The sequence below is a fragment of the Mobula hypostoma genome, chromosome 4, assembly GCF_963921235.1.
Source record: "Mobula hypostoma chromosome 4, sMobHyp1.1, whole genome shotgun sequence".
Lineage (NCBI taxonomy): Eukaryota > Metazoa > Chordata > Chondrichthyes > Myliobatiformes > Myliobatidae > Mobula > Mobula hypostoma.
This window is the reverse complement of record NC_086100.1, coordinates 36626309-36648398: the sequence shown is the minus strand read 5'-3', so window position 1 is coordinate 36648398 and position 22090 is coordinate 36626309. Positions and strand designations below refer to the sequence as shown.

The following is a 22090-nucleotide window of genomic DNA, read 5'->3' as shown; positions in this document are numbered from 1 at the left end:
CTAAGAAACTGGTTCCTAACTTTTTCCCCAAATGCTTCCTTAATGTACTACAATCCGAAAACTATTTCTTCTATACCTGACAAGAGAAACTAATGTTAGCATTAAATTGAAGGAAGGTGCTTAAAAATTAGTAGAAATCAAAGAAGGCCTGAGGATTGGAAATGTTTTAGGATTCAAACAGGGACTATGTTTGACTCCTAAAAAGACAAAAAAGAATTTTTTTAAATATTCATTTTCTAATAATAGAGACCATTTGGCCCTTTGAATCTATTTTGGCTTTTAGATAAATTCCATCAATCTCATTTCCTGACTTATTTTCTTGTAACACATTTATTTAACAACACAGCTCAGAACAGATCCTTCAAACCCAACAAACTGTGTTGTCCAGCAACCCACCAATTTAACCCTAGCCTAATCACAGGACTATCTTACAATGAGCAATTAACCTACTAACCAGTCGGTCTTTGGACTGTGGGAAGAAACCAGAGCACCCAGAGGAAACCCACACAGTCACGGGGAGAACGTACAAATTCCTTACAGACAGTATTGGAAATGAACTCCAATCTCCTACACCCCAAATTGCAGTAGCGTGTGTCGCCTCACATGTTCAACTTTACCTACCCACATACATGAGGGGTAATTTACAATGGCCAATGAACCTACCAACTGAATTTCCAAATGGGAAGAATCGAGAGCATGCAGCTGGGGGACAAGCATGCAAACTCCACACAGGAGACACTGGAGATTCATACCGAAACCAGTTTATTGCAGCTGTATTCATGACCGGTGAAGAGAGAAACTGCAAGTCTGAACAGCCTGCCAGCATATGGAGTAGATGCTACCAGCTGCCAACATTAATTTGCATTTATGGTGCAGATGAGTTTAGTACCTTAGTACTGCATTCAGTCCAAATGCCTTACAGGCCTAACAGGCAGCCTCTCCCAACTGAACTGTGAGCAAATCATTGGTGCAACCGTTCCAGTGGAGGCACGGATTCGTGCCAAGTTGCTGGTATATTACTGTAAAGGTAGTGGACAAAACTTTTCACATTATTCTCATGTATTTTTTAATGACACAGAAGGACACCCCTTGGCTCGAGTCTTTTTTTAAACCAAAAGTTTAAGAAAAGTGAAGATAAAAGTACAGTACAAAATCAGTAAGTGTTTTGACTTAAGGACTAAGAGCTGAATAAAACAAGATTCAGTGCTCCGTGGAATAGTATTGTGTTAAAGTAACAGGCCAAATAATGAAGGGCAACCTGTGAAACTGCTGATAAGTACAGATTCTATCTTACTTGTTGCTCTTCCCCAGTGATTTCCAGAATTCAATCCAAACTGAACTCTCAGAAAACTGGATGAAAAGTTTCACACAGTGGTCATGTACAGCTGATTTTCCCTGACCGTTCTGGCTGGTTTTATCCCCCCCCCCCCCACCCCACCACCCCCGTACATAGTGGTTACATTCTTTCCATAGAGGGAGTACAAAGAAGGTTCACCAGATTGATTCCTGGGATGGCAGGACTTTCATATGATGAAAGACTGGATCGACTCGGCTTATACTTGTTGGAATTTAGGAGATTGAGGGGGGATCTTATTGAAACGTATAAAATTCTAAAGGGATTGGACAGGCTAGATGCAGGAACATTGTTCTCGATGTTGGGGAAGTCCAGAACGAGGGGTCACAGTTTGAGGATAAAGGGGAAGCCTTTTAGGACCGAGATTAGGACAAACTTCTTCCACACAGAGAGTGGTGAATCTGTGGAATTCTCTGCCACAGGAAACAGTTGAGGTCAGTTCATTGGCTATACTTAAGACGGAGTTAGATATGGCCCTTGTGGCTAAAGGGATCGGGGGGTATGGAGGGAAGGCAGGTACAGGGTTCTGAGTTGGATGATCAGCCATGATCATACTGAATGGCGGTGCAGGCTCGAAGGGCCGAATGGTCTACTCCTGCACCTATTTTCTATGTTTCTATGTTTTTCATAAAAAGCTGAAAGAATATGCCTTTTCTATCTTAAAAGATGGTATCTGATTTACTGAGTTTATTTACTATATTCTACTTCAATTAAATATTTCATTTTTAAAATGTCCTCCCCCATGAAAGTTTGTTCCCTTGAATGAGCAATAGTCTTTGATCACACTACATGCCATGGTGGCACACTGTACCCTCATTCACCACCAATGAATTATGGATTGTGAATCAAGCTGTCAGAGATAGATTAAACATTGACTGTAAGAAATGGACTTGTCTGAGATACTTATAGATGTAAACTTCAAGTAAGCACACCAATGTTTTAGAACTGCGATGCACAAACTCTAAAAGAGAGGGTTTGGGATTGTGTGTAAACGAAAGATGACAAGGAGTCATAAGTTATTTTTTTTAATTAATGGTACTGAGGTAACTTAGATCACAAAAATAGGTAAACTAAAAACATACTCGGCATACCAGCTGCCTTGGATAAAGGGATGTTAGCAGTCCCCTGAAAATCCCCTGGATAGCCCTATCTCTTTAAAAGGAGCAGCCTGTGAGAAAGCACATATTTTATAAAGTGCACACAAGTGGAATTTCCAATTAAAATCACAGAGAATCATCAATCAAGGAACATCTCTCAAATGCAGTGACTGGGAAGAGCAGGACTGAAAATAGAACAATTAACAGTAAAGCACAGTACTGACCACGATGTTATATTGACCTTTAAACTTACTCCAAGATCAATCTAACCCAGGGGTGGCCAACCTTTTACATTCCATGCATCAATTTTTTCACTCACGAGCTCAGGTGCGCCATACAACTCTTGTACCCCCATTCAATTATTGTAAAAATATGTTAATATAGAACACGTGCGTGAAAAAAATCGCATCTGAACTCGTGCGTGAAAAAACTGACACATGGAATGTAAACGGTTGGCCACCCCTGATCTCACCCTTCTCTCCCAAATCACCCTCTACATTTCTTTCATCCATGTACCTATTTAAGAATCTCCTAAGTGTTTCTAATACATCTGCCTCTAGCACCACCCTGGCAGCTTGTCCCACACACCTACTGCTTACTCTGTCTAAAAAATCTACCTGACATTTCTCCTATAATTTTCTCCAATCAGCTTAAAATTATTCCCTCTCACATTAGCCATTTCCACCCTTGAAAAAGATCTCTTGCTGTCCACTCTATCTATGCCTCTTACCCTCTTGTATACTTCTATCAAGCTAATTCATCCTTCTTTGCTCCAAAGAGAAAAACCCAAGCTCACTCAACCTGTCCTGATAAGACATGCTCTCAAATCCAGGCAGCGTTCTGGTAATTTCCACTGTACCCTCTCTAAAGCTTCCACAACCTTTCTATAATAAGGCAACCAGAACTGAACATAATACTCCAAGTGTGGTCTAACCAGAATTTTATAGAGCTGCAACACTACCTCACCACTCTTGAGCTTAATCCCCCGGCTAATGAAGGTTAACACACCATACAACTTCCTATCCACCCTATCAACTTGCACTGCAACTTTGAGGGATCTATGAAGGTGAACCCCAAGTTCTTCCACACTGTTAAATATCCAGCCATTAACCCTGTATTCTGCCTTCAAGTTAGAATTTTGTATGAAACTTTAAATTATGTTCCCCTCTGCTTTTTCAGGAGAATATTATGAACACTGCTTAAAATCGGGAAAATATTCAAGTAGTACAAGTGATTTTCTACCAGAAAGTAATATGAACAAAAATGCACTCAGTGGCCACTTCATTAAGTACCTGCTTCACATAATAAAGTGGCCAATGAATGTATGGGTCTGTGGTCTTCAGCTGCTGTAGCCCATCCATTTAAAGATTCGACATGTTGTACATTCAGAGATGCTCTTCTGCACACCACACAATGCACACAATACATTTGAGTTACTTGAGTTTACCTTGAGTTACTGTTGCCTTCCTGTCAGCTTGAAGCAGTCTGGCTATTCTCCTCTGACCTCTCTTATTAACAAGAGAGAGCCCACAGAACTGCTGCTCACTGGATGTTTCTTTGTAAACCATTCTTTGTAAACTCTAAATACCATTGTGCATGAAAATCCCAGGAAATCAGCAGTCTCTGAGATACTCAAACCAACTCATCCAGCACCAATAGTTCCACAGTCAAAATCACTTAGATTATATTTCTTACCCTTTCTGATGTTTGGTCTGAACAACAAATGAACCTTTTGACCATGACTGCATGCTTATATGCATTGTGATGCTGCAACATGATTGGCTGATTAGATATTTGCATTAATGAAGTGTACCCAATAAAGAGGGTAAATGGGAAATGTCATTCATTTGCACCTTGCTAGATTTTGCTTAGAAAGATTGTTATTTTTGTCTGCTAAGCAACACTTCCAAAAATTATTAATTGGTTCTAAAAAAAACTGTGGTTTCCCAAGAAAATGTAAGGAGCACTTAAACATCTGTTTACCTTTTCCTTTATTTTTGCAGACTTGCTGATTGTAAAGCTGGAAAGCTGAGAAGAGTGGAGCTGCATACCCTAATTTATCTTAAAGAGAATAACACAGAGTCGGTTCAAGAATAATCTGTTCTTAAAGTTGATGTAAATTGTAATGCAGCAGCTACAGGGTTAAATGCATTTAAATTCTAGGGAAGTTCAAAATATAGTACAACCTACTATTATAATGACACGTGCCTATTTTGAATTTAAAACAAATTATATAAAAAATCTGAACAAAGTGGTCATATGGTAAATCCTAACAACAGATTTGACCACACTAATTGCTGGATATTATTAACTTTCACTTAAAGGTATCCCTATGGCATATATTATTCTTAATATTCTTCTTTCTCAGCACCATTCAAATATTTATTTGAAAACACAATTCCTCCACTGGAATAGTTACGTTATCCTGATTAGATTTCTAAGTTGCATTTGGACTATCAGTAATTTACATTGGAACCAGTGTCACAGTTGGGTGACTTAAGAGCAGAAATGACAGAACAGCACAAATTACCCAAAGTAGAGAAACCTGATATTGATTTTGGAAGGCTATTATGTTGTTCCTCAAACTTGCATTGGTCTTTGTTGTATTGATGCAGGAGGCCAAGGATAGACAGGTCAGAGTGACAGCAGAATGGAGAATCAAAAATGGAAAGGAATAGGATCCTCAGGATTGTTCTTGTGAGTGAAGGTGGGTGCTCCTGACTTAAGCAGGCCTCAAAGTTCTTTTGTTGCCAATTTCCACCCAGCTCTCATCTTCACATGGCCCATCTATAATTTTATCCTTGCCTTTCTGGCCTCTCCATCTTCATCACAGGAGACAGGAAGGCCACGAACATCCAATATATGCCTATACACTCCCACCCTGCCCCTTCCAAGTCTCAATTCTATTCTTTCATCTCTCCGTCTCTGATGATGCCATGACCTACACAGGTGTCTCTGAAGTGAGCTTTTTTCTTTCAGATGGAACAAATGGCACCATATAATTCCTTGGTGGGGTGAGGGACAATAAGTGGTTTTACAAAACATCTAATTTTACTGAGGTTTGATGTGATTAAAAACTAATGCTCAAGAAAGAAAAGGCAAGAATGGTTAATAAGGAAGAATTGGGAATTTTCAAAGAAAAAGAGCCAGTAAACAAATATCTGGTGACGTTAGCTTGCATAATATTCAGAAGAGGAAGTTAAAGCAAAATTCATATTTAATCAGTTTGTAACCATATTTTGAATGGAATGTTTCATTGATATGTATAGAAAATTGTTACATTTCCCAATGAAAATTAATGAGCGGACAAAAATACAAAAGCTAACCAAATGATACTTAAACAGCAATTTTGTGAAAGTCACTATAAAAATGAAAATGGGTACAATATTGTCTAAATTTGATAATACAGATCATATATAAACAAACCACAAAATAATAAGGATTTTTTCTTTGTTTTGTCACAGCAATATTTTTGAACTATCTACATTATTGTTTAATTCCATTAATTCATGAATATCCATAAAAGATTTCAGAACCAAATAGTTTTTTGCTTCAAATTACATTTCCTTATGTATTGCCTGCTGTAAATGACATATCTCTATTCCACACAATATCATTCAACTTAAGCTGCTAAGCTTCAAGTACACCCAATATTCCTCATTCTGTACCACTGCCTTGACTATCAGTCAGACTGGCATTCTCTGCAACGCCTGGAGCAGACTAAATGTACAGTTCAAGAATAGCAGCTAAGCAAATAGAACACATTTTGACAAACTCACTACATCAGAATCAGGCTTCTGATTGAAATTCCAGCATCTGCAGATTTCCTTGTCTTTGCGTTTTTAAATTCACTACTGCGAAGCCTCTTCCGGTGATGCCTACACTGAAGAAGTTTAAATCTGCTCTTCGATGGGAGTTTAGTAAAACCATCTCTCACTGCTCCCCATCTATAATTTCTTTGGCCCTTCAACTTTTCGACCACATTTTGCATTTCGGATCTCCCCCTTCCCCCTCTCAAATCTCTCACTATCTCTTCTTTCAGTTAGTCCTGACGAAGGGTCTCGGCCCGAAACGTTGACTGTACCTCTTCCTAGAGATGCTGCCTGGCCTGCTGCGTTCACCAGCAATTTTTATGTGTGTTGCTTGAAATTCCAGCATCCGCAGATTTCCTCATGTTTGCGATATCAGAATCAGATTTATTATCACCAGCATGTGACATGGAATTTGTTAACTTAGCAGCAGCAGTTCAATGCAATACATAATCTAGCAGGAGGAAAATTAATAATAATAATAATAAATAAAATAAAACATAATAATAAACAAATCAATTGAATAGATTGAATGGAGTTTTTTAAAAACATGAAAACTGTATATTTAAAAAAAAGTGAGGTAGTGTCCAAAGCTTCAACGTCCATTTAGGAATCGGATGGTAGAGGGGAATAAGCTGATCCTGAATCGCTGAGTGTGTGCCTTCAGGCTTCTGTATCTCTTACCTGATGGTAACAGTGAGAAAAGGGCATACCCTGGGTGCTGAAGGTCCTTAATATTGGACACTGCCTTTCTGAGACACCACTCTCTAAAAATGTCCTGGGTGCTTTGTAGGCTAGTACCCAAGATGGAGCTGACTAGATTTACAACCTTCTGTAGCTTCTTTCGGTCCTGTGCAGTAGCCCCTCCATACCAGACAGTGATGCAGCCTGTCAGGATGCTCTCCATGGCACAACTATAGAAGTTTTTGAGTGTATTTGTTGACATGCCAAAACTCCTAATAAAGTATAGCCGCTGTCTTGCCTTCTTTACAGCTACATCGATATGTTGGGACCAGGTCAGATCCTCAGAGATCTTGACACCCAGGAAGCTGCTCACTCTCTCCACTTCTGATCCCTCTGTGAGGAATGGTATGTGTTCTTTCCTCTTACCCCTCCTGAAGTCCACAATCAGCTCTTTCTATATCTTAATAAAGGTATGATTTTTTATAAGTCTTTGCACAACCCCAGAAAGCCAAAAAGAATAAACTTTCCAAAAAACTGGTTCAGGCTAAATTCTTTCATATTTAACTAAATCATACTAGAAAATATACTCAGTTTCACTATGGTTTAACTTAATAATTGTGAGCTTCAGTCATTGTTATTTCAGGCAACCTTTTTTGGTCTCTCATACATACGCTGCTTGCAAGAACAATAAACTTTCACTGCTTCACAATTCACATTCTAAACAAACAACTTTCTACTAATTAAATAAACCAGTCTTCTGATCACACCGCAGTTAACAATATGCAAGAACATGTTTTTAGTGTACAAAAGTCAATAACTATTAAAATAATTAAAACACATTTGAGCTATTTGAAATTTTTCATTTTGACACTTATGTCATGGTCAGTAACTGTAAAATCTTAAAATACATTAAGATTCGTATAAGCATTAGATATTGTAGGAGAATCTTACCATCTTCAGCTATCTAAAGTATTTACTACCCAGTTAATAATGAGGTATTTATTCCAGATAGCCACAGAATGTTTAATGAATGGTAGAATTTCACGTTATCATCTTCCCAGTATTCAGAAATATCCTTTGGTTCAAGTAAATTCAAAAGATAACTTTGAAAAACAACTTCAGAATAAACAATTGACACATCAAGTGGCCTATATTAATTTTACAGAGAGCTGAACTTAACTAATGGCAATCACCCTTTAAATTCTTAAAGTTAAAATGTGCAGCTCAATGTCAAAAAACACATACTCATACTTATGAAACAATATATTTTGTTAACTTGGTTGGCTTTGAATACCAACTTGAATATCAACAAAGGAATTTAAGGAATTTAAGGATTCCAGTACGTGTATAATAAAAACCATTGAATCAGAGCACTACAGCATAGAAACAGGCCCTTCAGCCAATCTAGTCCGTGCCAACCTGATATTCTGCTTGGTTCTATCTACCTGCAAACAGACCATAGCTCTCAATACCCTCCCATCCATATACCTTTCCAATCTTCTCTTATATGTTGCAATTGAACATGCATCCACCACTTTTGCTGGCAGCTCATTCCATATTCGCACAGCTTCTGAGTGAAAAAATTCTCCCTCAGTTTTCCCTTAAATATTTCACCTTTCACCCTAAAAGTATGACCTTTAGTTCTAGTCTCACATAAACCAGGGGGAAACCTTGTCTATAGTACTGTGCAAAGGACTTAGGCACTCTGGATTTTTAATATAATTTTTGTTTTAGATGTTTATTTTTGTATTCTGCATCACGAAAACAGCAGAAAAAGAGCAAGTTTCCAAACATTCATTTTCCAAAAAATTAAATGTTAGAGAATTTTTTGTATTTCATTAAAGAAAGTAACATATTAAGTAATAGACCACTTTTCAAATAAAAAGTTGATTACTTTGTAGATATATAACCCAGTGCATGATTAAACAAAGATAACAAACAGGTACTAATGATCAATGACGTAATAAGTCAAGTGAACTAAACTGATTAACTGAAACAGAAAAGGGTGTAAAAGGAATTAAACTGGGCAAAGGACAACCAAACTGAAAGGTGAGGGTGTGACAGATGTGACAGTTTAACCTTCATATTATCAATTCTTACACCATGACAGAGTGAGCATAGCAACAAGACACAAGGTCTTTCCCAAGCAAAAAATTCACAGCAGACAGGAGTTTCAAGAAGTGCTGTCCAAGCTCTTCAGAAGAAGCACAAAGAAACGGGCAAGGCTGAGAACCGGAAATGCAGTAGTCGGCCACAGAAACTGAGTGCAGCAGAGGAGAGATATCAAACTGACATCCCTCCTAAATCAAAGTCCAGCACTGATATCAGCTCCGAACTCATAGAAGCCACTGGAACCCAATTACACTCCTCTACAGTCAGGAGAAGTCTTGTCAGAGAGTGGTCTTCATGGAAGAGTTGCTGCCAAAAAGCCTTTCCTCCAAAGTGAAAACAAAGCCAAGAGATTCACCTATGCACAATAACACAAGGATTGGAGTGCTGAACAATGACAGCAAGTGTTCTGGAATGACAAGTCAAAATTTGATACTTTTGGCTCAAACAGGAGGCAGTTTGTCCATTGAAGATTGGGAGAATACTACATGGATGAGTGTCTAGAACCAACAGTGAAGCATAGCGGAGGTTTCCTACAGGTTTGGAGCTGCATGTCTGTAAATGGACTTAACAATCTGATCAGAATGAATGGAATCCTCAACACTAAGTACAAGCAGATTCTCATTCATCACGCAATACCATCATCGAGGCATCTGATCGGTCCCAACTTCATTCTGCAGCGGGACAATGACTCCAAACACATGGCCATGATCATAAAGAACTACAGTATCTTTGGTGAAAAGGGGGAACAAGGAGATTAGCCTCCATTGAGCATCATTGAGGCTGCCTGGGAATACTTGGAGAGACAGAAGCAAGTGAGGCATCCAAAATCTGCAGAAGTTGTTCTCAAAGATGCTCAGAAGAACTTACCTGCTGGTGTTCTTATAAAACAGCATGACAATATACCGAAGAGAATTGATACAGTTTTAAAGGCAAAAGGTAGTCACACTAAATATTGAATTGATTTTTTAAAACTGCTCTTCATAGTATATTCTTGACTTCTAGAAACTTTTCATTTAATTATTTTTGAAAGCATATTCACTTTACAGAATTTTTTTTTACAGGTGCCTGACTTTTGCACTGTACTATATACACTAGTAATTTTGTACACCTCTAAGATATTATCTCATTCACCTACACCCTAAGTAACAAAACCCTGATCTAGTCAACCTTGTAAATTTTCTCTGCACTCTTCAATGCTTATTGAAATCTTTCCTGTAGGTATATAACCAGAACTGCATACAAAACTCAAAATTTATCTTCATCAACATCTTATAAAAACTTCAACATGACATCACAAATTGTGTACTCAACATTCTGATTCATGAAGGTCAATGTGTCACTTTATGACCCTATCTACTCGTGATGGCACTTTCAAGGAATTATGGATCTGTATTCCTAGATCCTTCTGCTACTAGTTTAACATGGCGCTGTTGAAGGCAAGTGACAACTTACTGGCAGTTACTAAAACAAGGAAAAAAACTAAATACTTTATTAATAACACTTCCTTTGTAAAAATAAAACACCGTGGTAAATGATCAGAACAAACAATAGAGAGGTGAGTGAAGGAAGGCTGAGTCTAGAGTCGAAGCGTGTTGGTGTGAGGTGAAGTCGAGGCACGTTCGAGGTGAAGTCAGGGCGATCAAAGTTGGAGTGGAAGAGGGGCAGGTTGGAGGCCTGTCTAAGAGCAAGGTTTGATTGATCTAAGCGTCAGGCCGATTTGGAAAGGTCACGTACGGGCTGAAATGTGGTGGTGGGGTCCAGGGCCAGAGCGTATCAAAGTGACAGGACCCAGATCCTAGATTTGGAACGGCCCACTGTTTGGATGATTTAAACGCCGGGCCAGGTAGATTAAAAAGGCAGGGTGTCAGGACCAGAAGTGAGGGTCGGGTCGGTTCTGCTCGCTGCTCTGTGATGCTTTCTCTGCTCTTCACCGCACTGATACTAAGGCCTGCTCCGGGCTTTGTATATGACGACTCACTTTCGTTCTAAATGCTACTTGCTTACTTTTATTGCTTGAACAATTTGTTATTTTTTTCTTTCTCTGCACATTGTGTGTTTGTCTTTTTTTAATGGGTTCTTTTGAGCTTCTTTGTTTTGTGGCTGCCTGTAACAAGACGAATCTCAAGGTTTGTATAATAGATACATACTTTGATAATAAATGCACTTTTGAACTCTAACTCGCTCCTCAGTGCCCTACCATTTACTGGGTAAGTCCTGCCCCGTCCTGTCTCTGCTTTCTGAGGAGGCTGAAAAGAGCTGGACTACGCACGTCAACACTCACAACCTTCTACACTTGCGTAGTTGACAGCATTCTAAAATGCTGCATCACTGTGTGGTACAGAAACTGCACTGCAGTAGTCAGGAGAGTTCTCCCATGAACGGTTAAAACTTTCCAATGCATTGTTGGCATTAGCACCAGCCTAACCACCATCAAGGACACGTATACAGAAAGGTGCTGGAAAAGGGCCAGCAATATCATGAAGGATCTCACCCACACTGCTCATGGACCGTCCTACTCCAAATCAGGGAAGAGGCCACACAGCATCCACACCAGGACCACTAAAGTCAGAAACAGTTACTTCCTTTAAGCCATCAGGCTGATCAACACCTCCACCCATTAACCCATTCCACCATCACTACATCCACCTCACCCACTTAAACATTTCCTGTCAGTCACCTTATGTTCAGATATTCTTGCACCTAGTGTCACTTTATGTACATACTATCAGTCTATGTATATACAAGCCAATCTGGTGTATATACGGCCATACTCAAAAGTTACTTGTACATTTTGTTTTATAGGAATGCTTTTATATTTATTTTGCTTTTAATTCTTTTTTTCTGCTACATTGGATCTGGAGTAACAATCATTTTGTTCTCCTTTACACTATAGAATGAAGAGTGAAAATAAATGCTCTTGAATCCTCCCAAAGTGGAGCTCCTCACACTTGTCTGCATTAAATTCCACCTGCCACTTTTCTGCCCATTTTTCCAGCTGCTCCAGTGGAAAACGTGGCTTAAAGATATGAAGTTTTTCCACTTAATTTCTCTGAAGGTATATGCAGAAATCATCTACAATCCTTTAGCAGCTTGAGATTAAACATAAATTCAATGATTTTGATTTTCAAAACTATCCTATAAAATTTATGTTTACGCTTGGTTTACAATTTGTTTTGATGGCTCAAAGCCTGTAATTAGTATTCCAATTTTTTGGATAAAGGAAGATCACTTAGATTTAACTCAGCACCAAAAATCCTAAAAATCAGAAGTTAATGTTTACAGCGCATAATTATTTAAGTCAATAAACTGTGATTAGTAGGAGTTGTTATGAAGAGTGTATAAAAGAGTCTGCATTCCTTCTTCTTTAAAAACACAACTTCCATGGTTTTAGTATTACTTCTATGATCATATTCTAAATTCAATTGATCTTTACGTCGAAACAAAATTCTAGAATTAGTTGCCATAATGAAGAATTTGTCAATATATCAGTATTTCAAACCAGTGTAGCTAAAGGTTCATGGCTATGAATCTTTTAAAAGAATGGCAAGAATATTTGAACAGTAATGCTGGAAAAATCAACTGTAAATCACATAGACAGCAAAGAAACCCAACCATTAACTCCTGGGGCAAATAAAATCCATATGTTCACAAGATGCTCAAGTTAAAAATGATGCACTGTAATTTCGACAAATCATGCAGGTCAATAATAGAACACAGGTTATTACACCAATATTTGCTTGTATAGATGCTTCTATGATATATGCAAATATAAAATCTGAACATTTTAAATACACTAAAACATAAAGACATTTTACTGCTGATTTGACATCTAATCTCTTGTTTACTTAGGTGGATAAAATTCAGCTTATGACTTAAAAGTGATGTTTGAAAAGTGATTGTACAAAAACATTAGAAGGAAGGAAAGACAAATAGGATGTATAAAAGTACTGAAATAGAAACCACAGCAAAGCCCGATAGGAACTTCTGAGGGAAGCCCTGAGGTAATCAGCTCCTTTGTGGATACACATGCTTTCCTATTTCCTGTCAGAATTTGTGAAGAAACAAGACTGAACAGCTGCTACTGCTATACCATTCCAAAAACAATTTTACAACTTATGATTCACTTAAAATCTCAAATTATAAACACTTTAATTATAACTTGTTTATTTATTATTCTAACTTACAGTAATTCATTATGTGTTGCACTATGTCCATAAAACAACAAATTTCACAAAATATGTCAATGACAATAAACCTGATTCTAACTTCCAATGGGTTACACTATTCAAAAGAAAAAATCTGGTCATATACTAAGAAAGAATGTAAAAAAAAACGGGATGAAGAAATTGGTTGATTACATTACTATTTGCAGATAAACTGTGAACAGTTTTAAACTCCTGGGAGTGCACATCTCACACAACCTCTCATGGTCCCAGAACTCATCCTACACAATCATAGTCATAGTCATACTTTATTGATCCCGAGGGAAATTGGTTTTCGTTACAGCTGCACCATAAATAATTAAATAGTAATATGTAAATTATGCCAGGAAATAAGTCCAGCACCAGCCTATCGGCTCAGGGTGTCTGACCCTCCAAGGGAGGAGGAATCAAGAAAGGTCACCAATGCCTCTACTTTCTGAGGAGGCTGAAGGGACCTAGACTACGCACGTTAATACTCTCGTTTTTCTACAGAGGCACAGTAGAAAGCATCCTAACATACACTGTATGGTATGGAAACTGCACTGCAGCGGACAGGAAGGCTCTACAACAAGTAGTCAAAACTGCCCAATGCATCACTGGCACCAGCCGACTTGCCTCAAGGATGTACATACAGGAAAGTACTGGTAAAAGGCCAGCGTCATTATGAAAGATCTCACCCACCCTGCTCATCGACTGTTTGTCCCACTCCTATCAGGGAGGAGGCTATGTAGCAGTCAAGCCAAGACCACCAGACTCAAAAACAGTTACTCTCCCCAAGCAGTAAGGCTAATCAACACCCACAGCCACTAACCCACCTCTCCACAATACTCACCACCACTACCTTATCATTTCCTGTCAGAGTCACCTTATGTACAAACACTCCTGTACCTGGCATCATTTTATGGAGATACAATAAATTTATGTACACAAGTTATGTACTTACATTTAATATGTTTTTTATTGTGTTCTTTGTCTTACTGTGCTTTTTTAAGCTGTATCATATCTGGATTAACAATTATTTTGTTATGTAGTAGAAATGGCATGAAACAAACTTGAATCTTGAAGAATAAAAAAAAATTACAATTACAAAATCATTTTCAAAAGTTATGAAATTTTGGCCCACAGAGCATTTACAATGCTTCCAAGTCACTCTCAAAATTAAGATTATTGAAATGAAGGAAAAATATTTTATAACATTTCACTTTCCTCATAAGAAAGTCTGTACAGTTCCTTAATAAGAATTCCAAAATTTAAACTCCAAATCAGTTTTCTTCAGCTCAAGAATATTTACAGAGGATTGTAAGAACTACATTAAAGCAAAACGCACGACAACATTATATATCACAAATGGAAACTTGTTTTATTCAAGGGCATCATACTTAAACTAGGCTGCAATCTTCCAAATAAAACTAGGTCTTTATTCTTAGTCATGATTCAATTTAAGTGTCAAACCATATTGGGTCACCAGTTCATCACATGCAAAGAGCAAGAACAGATTTTCAGTAGCCTAATGGCTAGTCCAGTATTCACAGATGGGAGATTTAATACCTATATTACTAAATTAAAATTCAATCTATGTAGATAATGATAAATTGCAAACTATGCAGACTGAAGTCAATCAATATTTTATGCAAAGAAGTGCAGGATAATATATTCTGGAGGAATAAATGTGGAAAAAGCTAAATAAAAAGAAACATCTAAGTCATTGCTACAGAACTGTTCTGTCTTTGCTTATCTATTTTATGAAATATTTTTAAACAGAATATATTTATACTGTACATTTTAATCTGTAAGACTGCATCACAGGAAAAAATAGAATTGCCTTTAGCTTTGAGAGAAGGCTAGAGAAAATGGAAATAGTTCTTGGGACTGCAATAACTAATAGATATGATAATGGATTTTCAATATTATGAGGAGTTTTCTAAATCAAAAACAAAACAAATTGCAAAGACATTTTGGCTTAATGGACCAGGCCATATAAATTGAAGCCAATCACAGAAAAAAAAGTGGTTTTGAAAATTAATTTTATACCATTAATTATTACATAGGGAATGTCTACAAATATAGCAGTGCAGGAAGAATCTAAAATAACTTTGTAAAAAGGTAAATGGTTAAATGTGAAGAAAAATAGTAGTTGGCTGATAGACAATGCACCTGCTGAAGTACAATATTTCTATTGAATTTCTTGCCTGGAGAACAATAAATAGACCTTTTGATTTGTTTTATTCCATTTAATGCAAAATTGTTCACAGATCTATTTCTTATCTTTTAAAATGTATTATCTTTATTTTTTAATTCAATTAGTTTTACAGAGTTCATAAAATGCCATTGTATATTTGTCGGTATCAAAGACATTCACAAACACCCAGTAATGGTGATGGCAATAACAGCTGATGAACCTGAAAGTGAGGCCTCGCCAACTTTGAAAAATGTTCTGGCACTACACTGAGACTGCTGCACAGCATCATACCATTACACTGGGGGCACCAGACTGTGCCAGAAGAAACAGCACGTCCCAAAGGCAAGCAGCTGGCAACTTCAGGGCAGTGAAAAAATTCAGAAGGTCAAATATGTTCAAAACCAAGACTGGCCATTCCTTATTCATTTAGTTTGAAACAGAAAAAAAATGTAAAATAAAGTGAACTTAGAATTCTAGAAACCAAACAACCTTAAAATAACTTGAAAGCAAAGCTTCTAAATTAACCTTAACATATTGTATTATGTTCAAAGATTTTAACTGTCACTGAAATGTAATAAATAATAAATTATGCACATCTGTAAATATGTGAAATTTTGAAAAATTTTAAAATTACCTTCTCCACTACACACTCAATACCATCTCATTTTAATTTCTGAGAAGAACAACTTAAATAGGTCTCAACAAAAGATCATAAAAATGGCAGGAAACACAAAAGCAAAGTAGGATTCCATTTCCTAACACAGTATGATATATGCCTAATCATTACTATATGATGAGTTAGCAGGACTCAAAAAGCACATTTCCAGACCTCTGTAAAGTAAGTGCATGAAATAACTTTGCAACATCTGACAACTTTCAAAAGCTTATCCAAATGACATCAGCCTACTGCACACACAGCATGATTAAAGTTTACATGCTAAGAATTCACAAGATTCATCAATGAACCAGCTTAAAACAGTATTTGAAGTTAGTTTTAGTTGATCAAAGAAACATATTGATGTCCTGTTGTTAGCTCATCCAGAAGGACAATGAAAAGAGTAATGTTGGAGAAATTTAAAAAGTTTAACAGTTAAAGATAACTAGCACAAACAATGAAGTATAGGGAATAAATTAACAACAAATGTGAAGCAAAAGTATTTGAAATTTTTACTTTGAAATTATTGGTGTTTACTAATAATGGCATAGCAATGAAACTCCTGATGTTTTAGTATGTTTACTAATGTTTATGTTTCTGAGCATACGGTGGAAAACTTAAAACAATTGGCAACCTGAGTGGAATATCTCAGACCTACTGGTAATCCTCAAATTTGACAATTCCAATGTCGTCATTAATAACAATTTCTCACCCCTCAACAGCTCCAACTGTAAACATTTTCTTTCAACATCTAGTCCTAGATACTCAAAAAATGAAACAGCAGTTCCATCACACAGGGAAAGGTGTTAGGAAATCTAATGGGACTAAAGAACACAAGTTGCCAGATCCCAATGACCTGCACCTGCAGGTTTTAAAGAATAAAGCTACAGTAATCATTGAACAAGGTACTAGTGAGACCACACCTATAAGCTGTACATCATTTTACTTCCCTTGCTTAGAAAAAGGCATTACTGATATTGGAGCAACAAACAACCTGCTGGAAGGACGGGCGGGGGCGGGGGGGGGGGGAAGTGTCCAAGAATGAGCAGCATTTGTGGGAGGAAAGAAATTATTGATGCTGAACCCAACGTTAGAAATCAATAGTGTTCAATCAAGGAAAATTAACTGATCATTTGGAGAGGATTCATGTAATAAAACCAGAGAAACATGACCTCGTAAAAGTTAAATCAATTTTGAAAAATTGCTAGTTTTTACAATCATTAAACTTCGCAGAGTTGAAGTTGATAAAGGAAAAACTAGGTGTACTGGACTATATTTGCAGAGCCGATGCAAGACAGCCTTGATATACGAGACAGTCCAATAGAGGCCAAGCTAATTCCTGAGATGAGATGGCTGTCCCATCATGAACGGCTAAATAAATTATTACATTTATATTCTTCGATGCTGCCAAGATTTTACTGAAACATTTAAATCCATGCGGGGCGTGGGGAGAAGGCACGCTATTGTCCAAATGAAGATGTTTCCATTTGTCGAGATCTTGAAGGAAACTTACAAGATTAAGGCTGATCATTTAAAACAAAGGTGGGTTAGTGTTTTCCACAGAGTGAAGAGAACCTAAAGAATCCTTTACCTCAGAGGGTTGTGAAATCTTGATCACTGGGCAATTCCAATGGGTAACATCTACAATTCCCTTAAATATGAATCCCCCCCTCAATAAATATTAACTGACCTGCAAGTATTTCCATTATTTTAGGATTGTGCACATTTCAGATTTCCGGAATATGCGTATTTTCTCTATGCTGTACTTTCCTGATCTTCCCCTGGGCAAACTACCAGAAGTCGAAACTCATCCCACGCCCAGCCCCCGCTCGTGGTCATCGGCGAGACACGCGCTGCGCGCGCCCGCCCGCATCCCAGTGTTTACATGGTGCCAACTGTTAATTCGGGGCGCAAAGCTTCCAGCGTGCGTGATCTCACTTACCCGACTGCGTAGTATCTGTCAAGTCCTGGTTCACCGCGCTCCTCGGGAACTCCTTCAGTTTCCTCCCGCTTAAGTTCAACACTCCGGTCGCAGCAGCTTCCTCCAAGGCCCGCTCCAAACTTCTGTTCCAAGGGGGGTGACCCGATGCGGGGCCGTTGTGGCCTGTGCCTCCTCCGCCATCAAATCCGTTTAATCCTCCTCCGCCGCCACCGCTTGCCGTACCGAGCTGACAGTCCGACATCAACATCGCCGCCGCCATTAGACAATCTGGTTACTACTGCGCATGTACGAGCACCGACCCATCTGCGCATGTGTGAAGTTCAACGTGAGTGAAGCGGGGAGCGATATTAATGTCGACCAACCTGTTCCTCCTACCGGTGATGTCGACCCACCAGCTCCAAAAAACAGATTTGTTGTTGGTACAGATTCCAACGACTCTAATACAAAATATTAGGGGGGAAAGTGGTAATTGTTTCAAACAGACAACCTTGGCACAAGTACAGTGAAAAGTTAATTTGCATACCGTCTGTACAGAGCTTTGAGGTAATACAGCATCAGAATGCAGAATAAAGTATCAATTACAGAGAAATAAGCACAAAATGCTGGAGGAACACAGCATGTCAGGTAGCATCTATGGAGGGGAATAAACAAACAGTCGACGTTTTGGGCCGAGATGGAGTCAGATTCAGAAAACGTGCAGTGCAGGTAAACAGTTTATTTATTTGCCATCACATCCAATCACAACTGTATCTGTCATTACTCCAGAGACATCTTCCAGGTATTTACCCAAAAGTACTGTTTCTAAATGTGCGGAACATTCGTAGCAAGATGGATGGAATAAGTGATAACGGATACAGCGTTTGTCATTTCGTAGATATGGCCGCAGAATAATCCAAATGAGAGATAAATATTAAAAGGCTAATTAATATTTTAAAAGGACAAGTATAAAAGAAACAGGGGGTCAGGTATCATTTTTAGTAATTATGCAATAATAAAAGAGGCTATCGGTTCAATAAATTAAGATTTGGAGACAGTCTGGATGGAGCTGAAGAGTACCCAGAGATGGTAGACATTCAGTGGTGGGAGTTGTCTGAAGCCTTTAAACAATAGTGGTTATGTAGAGAACATGTGGTTATGTACACAGGAAATGAAAGATGCACAAAACAAGATACCACAGTAATCATAGAGGACTTTACATATGCAGCATTAGATCAGCACTAATAAAGTGGAGGAACAATTCCCAGATTGCATTAGGGGATCTTTGGGATTAGGGTTGAGCAATCAAGAAGGAAACAAAAACAACAGGAATTCTGCAGATGCTGGAAATTCAAGCAACATACATCAAAGTTGCTGGTGAACGCAGCAGGCCAAGCAGCATCTATAGGAAGAGGCACAGTCGACGTTTCAGGCCGAGACCCTTCGTCAGCACTAGTCCTGACGAAGGGTCTCGGCCTGAAACGTCGACTGCGCCTCTTCCTATAGATGCTGCTTGGCCTGCTGCGTTCACCAGCAACTTTGATGTAAGAAGGAAACAAGTTATTTTAGACTTGGTATTGCACAATCAAAAAGTGTTAATTAATATTCTTGTCGTGGATGACCACAGTATGATGGAATTCTTCATTAAGATCGAAAGTGGAATAGTTCAATTCAGAACAATGGTAACTATGAAGATATGAGGAGCATGTTGCTATGATAGATTGGGGAACTTTACTAAAAGGCATGGGAAGATAGTCAATGAATATTTAAAGAACAAAGGTAACAACAGTTTCACATTTTTGCCTAGTAATAAAATAAAACTTACATAACTGTGGCTAACAAAAAAAGTTTGTGATAGCATTAGTACAAAAATTGCCTCGCGAAAGAGCAAACCAGATGATTTAGTTTGGTTAACCACACTCTGGAAAAAGACAGTTATTAAAATGCCAGTAAAATTCTGGATTTATGGTGGTGTAGAGTCAGTAATGAATTGGTAACTTTGTAATGGACTCAAAGTTCAAACAGATTTATTATCAAAGTACATATGTCACCTATCAGCCTGAGATTCATTTTCTTGCGGGCATACACAGTAAATCTGAGGAACAGAATAGAATCAGTGCAAGACTGCACCCATCAGGACAGACAAACAAACAAAAGACTACAAACTGTCCAAATACAGGAGTGGAAAAAATAATAAATAAGCAATAAATGTCAAGACCAAGAGAAAATCTGCAGATGCTGGAACTCCGAGCAACACACACAATATCTTGGAGGAACTCAGCAGGCCAGGCAGCATCTATGGAAAATAATACAGTTGACATTTCGGATTGAGACCCTTCATCAGGAGAAAAAAAGATGAGGAGTCAGGATAAGAAGGTGGGGGGAGGGGAGGAAGAAACACAAGGTGAAAGGTGAAACCAGGAGGAATGAAGTAAAGAGCTGGGAAGTTGATTGGGGAAAGAGATGCAGGGCTGGAGGAGGAGTTGGATAGGAGAGGACAGAAGGCCATGGAAGAAAGAAAAGGGGGAGGAGCACCAAAGGGAGGTGATGAGCAGGTAAGGAGATAAGGTGAGAGTGGGGAATGGTGAAGGGGGGTATTACCAAAAATTCAGGAAATCAATGTTCATGCCATCAGGTTGGAGGCTACAAAGACAGAAAATAAGGGGTTAATTTTCCAACCTCATCGTGACTGTAGAGGAGGCCATGGACTGACATGTCGGAATGGGAAGTGGAGTTAAAATGGGTGGCCACTGGGAGATACCGCTTTTTCTGGCAGATGGAGCATTTGAAGAAGCGGTCACCCAATCTACGTCCAATCTCATCGAAATACAGGAGGCCACAGCTGGAGCACCGAACACAGTAAATGACCCCAACAGACTCACAGGTGAAGTGTGGCCTCTCCTGAAAGGACTGTCTGGGGCCATGGATGGTAGTGAGGAAGGAGGTGCAGAAGCAGGTGTAGCACTTGTTCCGTTTGCAAGGGTAAGTGCCAGGAGGGAGATCAGTGGGGAGGGATGAATGGAGAGCATAGTCACATACGGAGTGATCCTTACAGAAAACGGAAAGAGGGTGGATGGGATAGATACAGTTGAAATCAGAAGTTTACATACACCTTAGCCAAATACATTTAAACTCCTGACAATTCCTGACATTTAATCCTAGAAAATATTCCCTGTCCTAGGTCAGTTAGGATCACTACTTTATTTTAAGAATGTGAAATGTCAGAATAATAGTAGAGAGAATGATTTATTTCAGCTTTTATTTCTTTCATCACTTTCCCAGTGGGTCAGAAGTTTACATACATTTTGTTAGTATTTGGTAGCATTGCCTTTAAATTGTTTAACATGGGTCAAACGTTTTGGGTAGCCTTCCACAAGCTTCTCACAGTAAGTTGCTGGATTTTTGTTCCATTCCTCCAGTCAGACTTGTAGGCCTCCCTGCTTGGTCTGGGTGGTGGGGATCCTTGATGATAGATGCTGCTTTCCTGCATGTGCTGAATGGTGCGGAGGGCTTTACCCGTGATTAACTGGGCCTTATTCACTACTTTTTATAAGATTTTCTGTTCAAGGGCATTGGTGTTTCCATACTAAGCCATGATGTAATCAGTCAATAAACTCTCCACCACATATCTAAAGAAGTTTGCCGAAGTGTTAGATGACAAGCCGAATCTTCACAAACTTCTAAGGAAGTAGAGGCACTGCTATGCTTTCTTTGTAATGGCACTTATGTGCTGGACCCAGGACAGAACCTCAGAAATGATCACACCAAAGAATTTACAGTTGTTGCCCTTCTCCACCTCTGATCCCCTGATGAAGACTGGTTCATGGACCTCTGGTTTCCTCCTCCTGAAGTCAATAATCAGCTTCTTGGTCTTGCTGACATTGAGTGAGAGGTTGTTGTGGCACCACTCACTCAGACTTTCAATCTCCCTCTTATATGCTGATTCATCACTGCCTTTGATTCAGCCAATGACAGTGGTGTCATCAGTTAACTTAAATATGGCATTGGAGCTGTGCTTCGCCTCACAGTAGAGCAGGAGGCTAGGCACACAGCCTTGGGTGCCCAAGCTGCAGTTGAAAT

The 22090-nt window shown here is 38.6% G+C and overlaps 1 protein-coding gene across 6 annotated transcripts in view; it reads right to left on the bottom strand.

Annotated features, from left to right (window-relative positions):
• LOC134345247 (DISP complex protein LRCH3-like) overlaps positions 1-18293 on the bottom strand; it is a 139825-nt gene extending 121532 nt beyond the window's left edge. For 5 of the 6 annotated variants that reach the window (XM_063045616.1, XM_063045615.1, XM_063045617.1 and 2 more), the window contains exon 1: positions 18035-18290. In XM_063045616.1, coding sequence (XP_062901686.1) covers positions 18035-18281 — 247 coding nt within the window. In that variant the 5' untranslated portion in view covers positions 18282-18290. Of the gene's footprint in view, positions 1-18034 lie in introns of all 6 variants that reach the window. The other variant, XM_063045614.1, reaches the window with a different exon arrangement.
• Positions 18294-22090: the final 3797 nt, after the last annotated feature.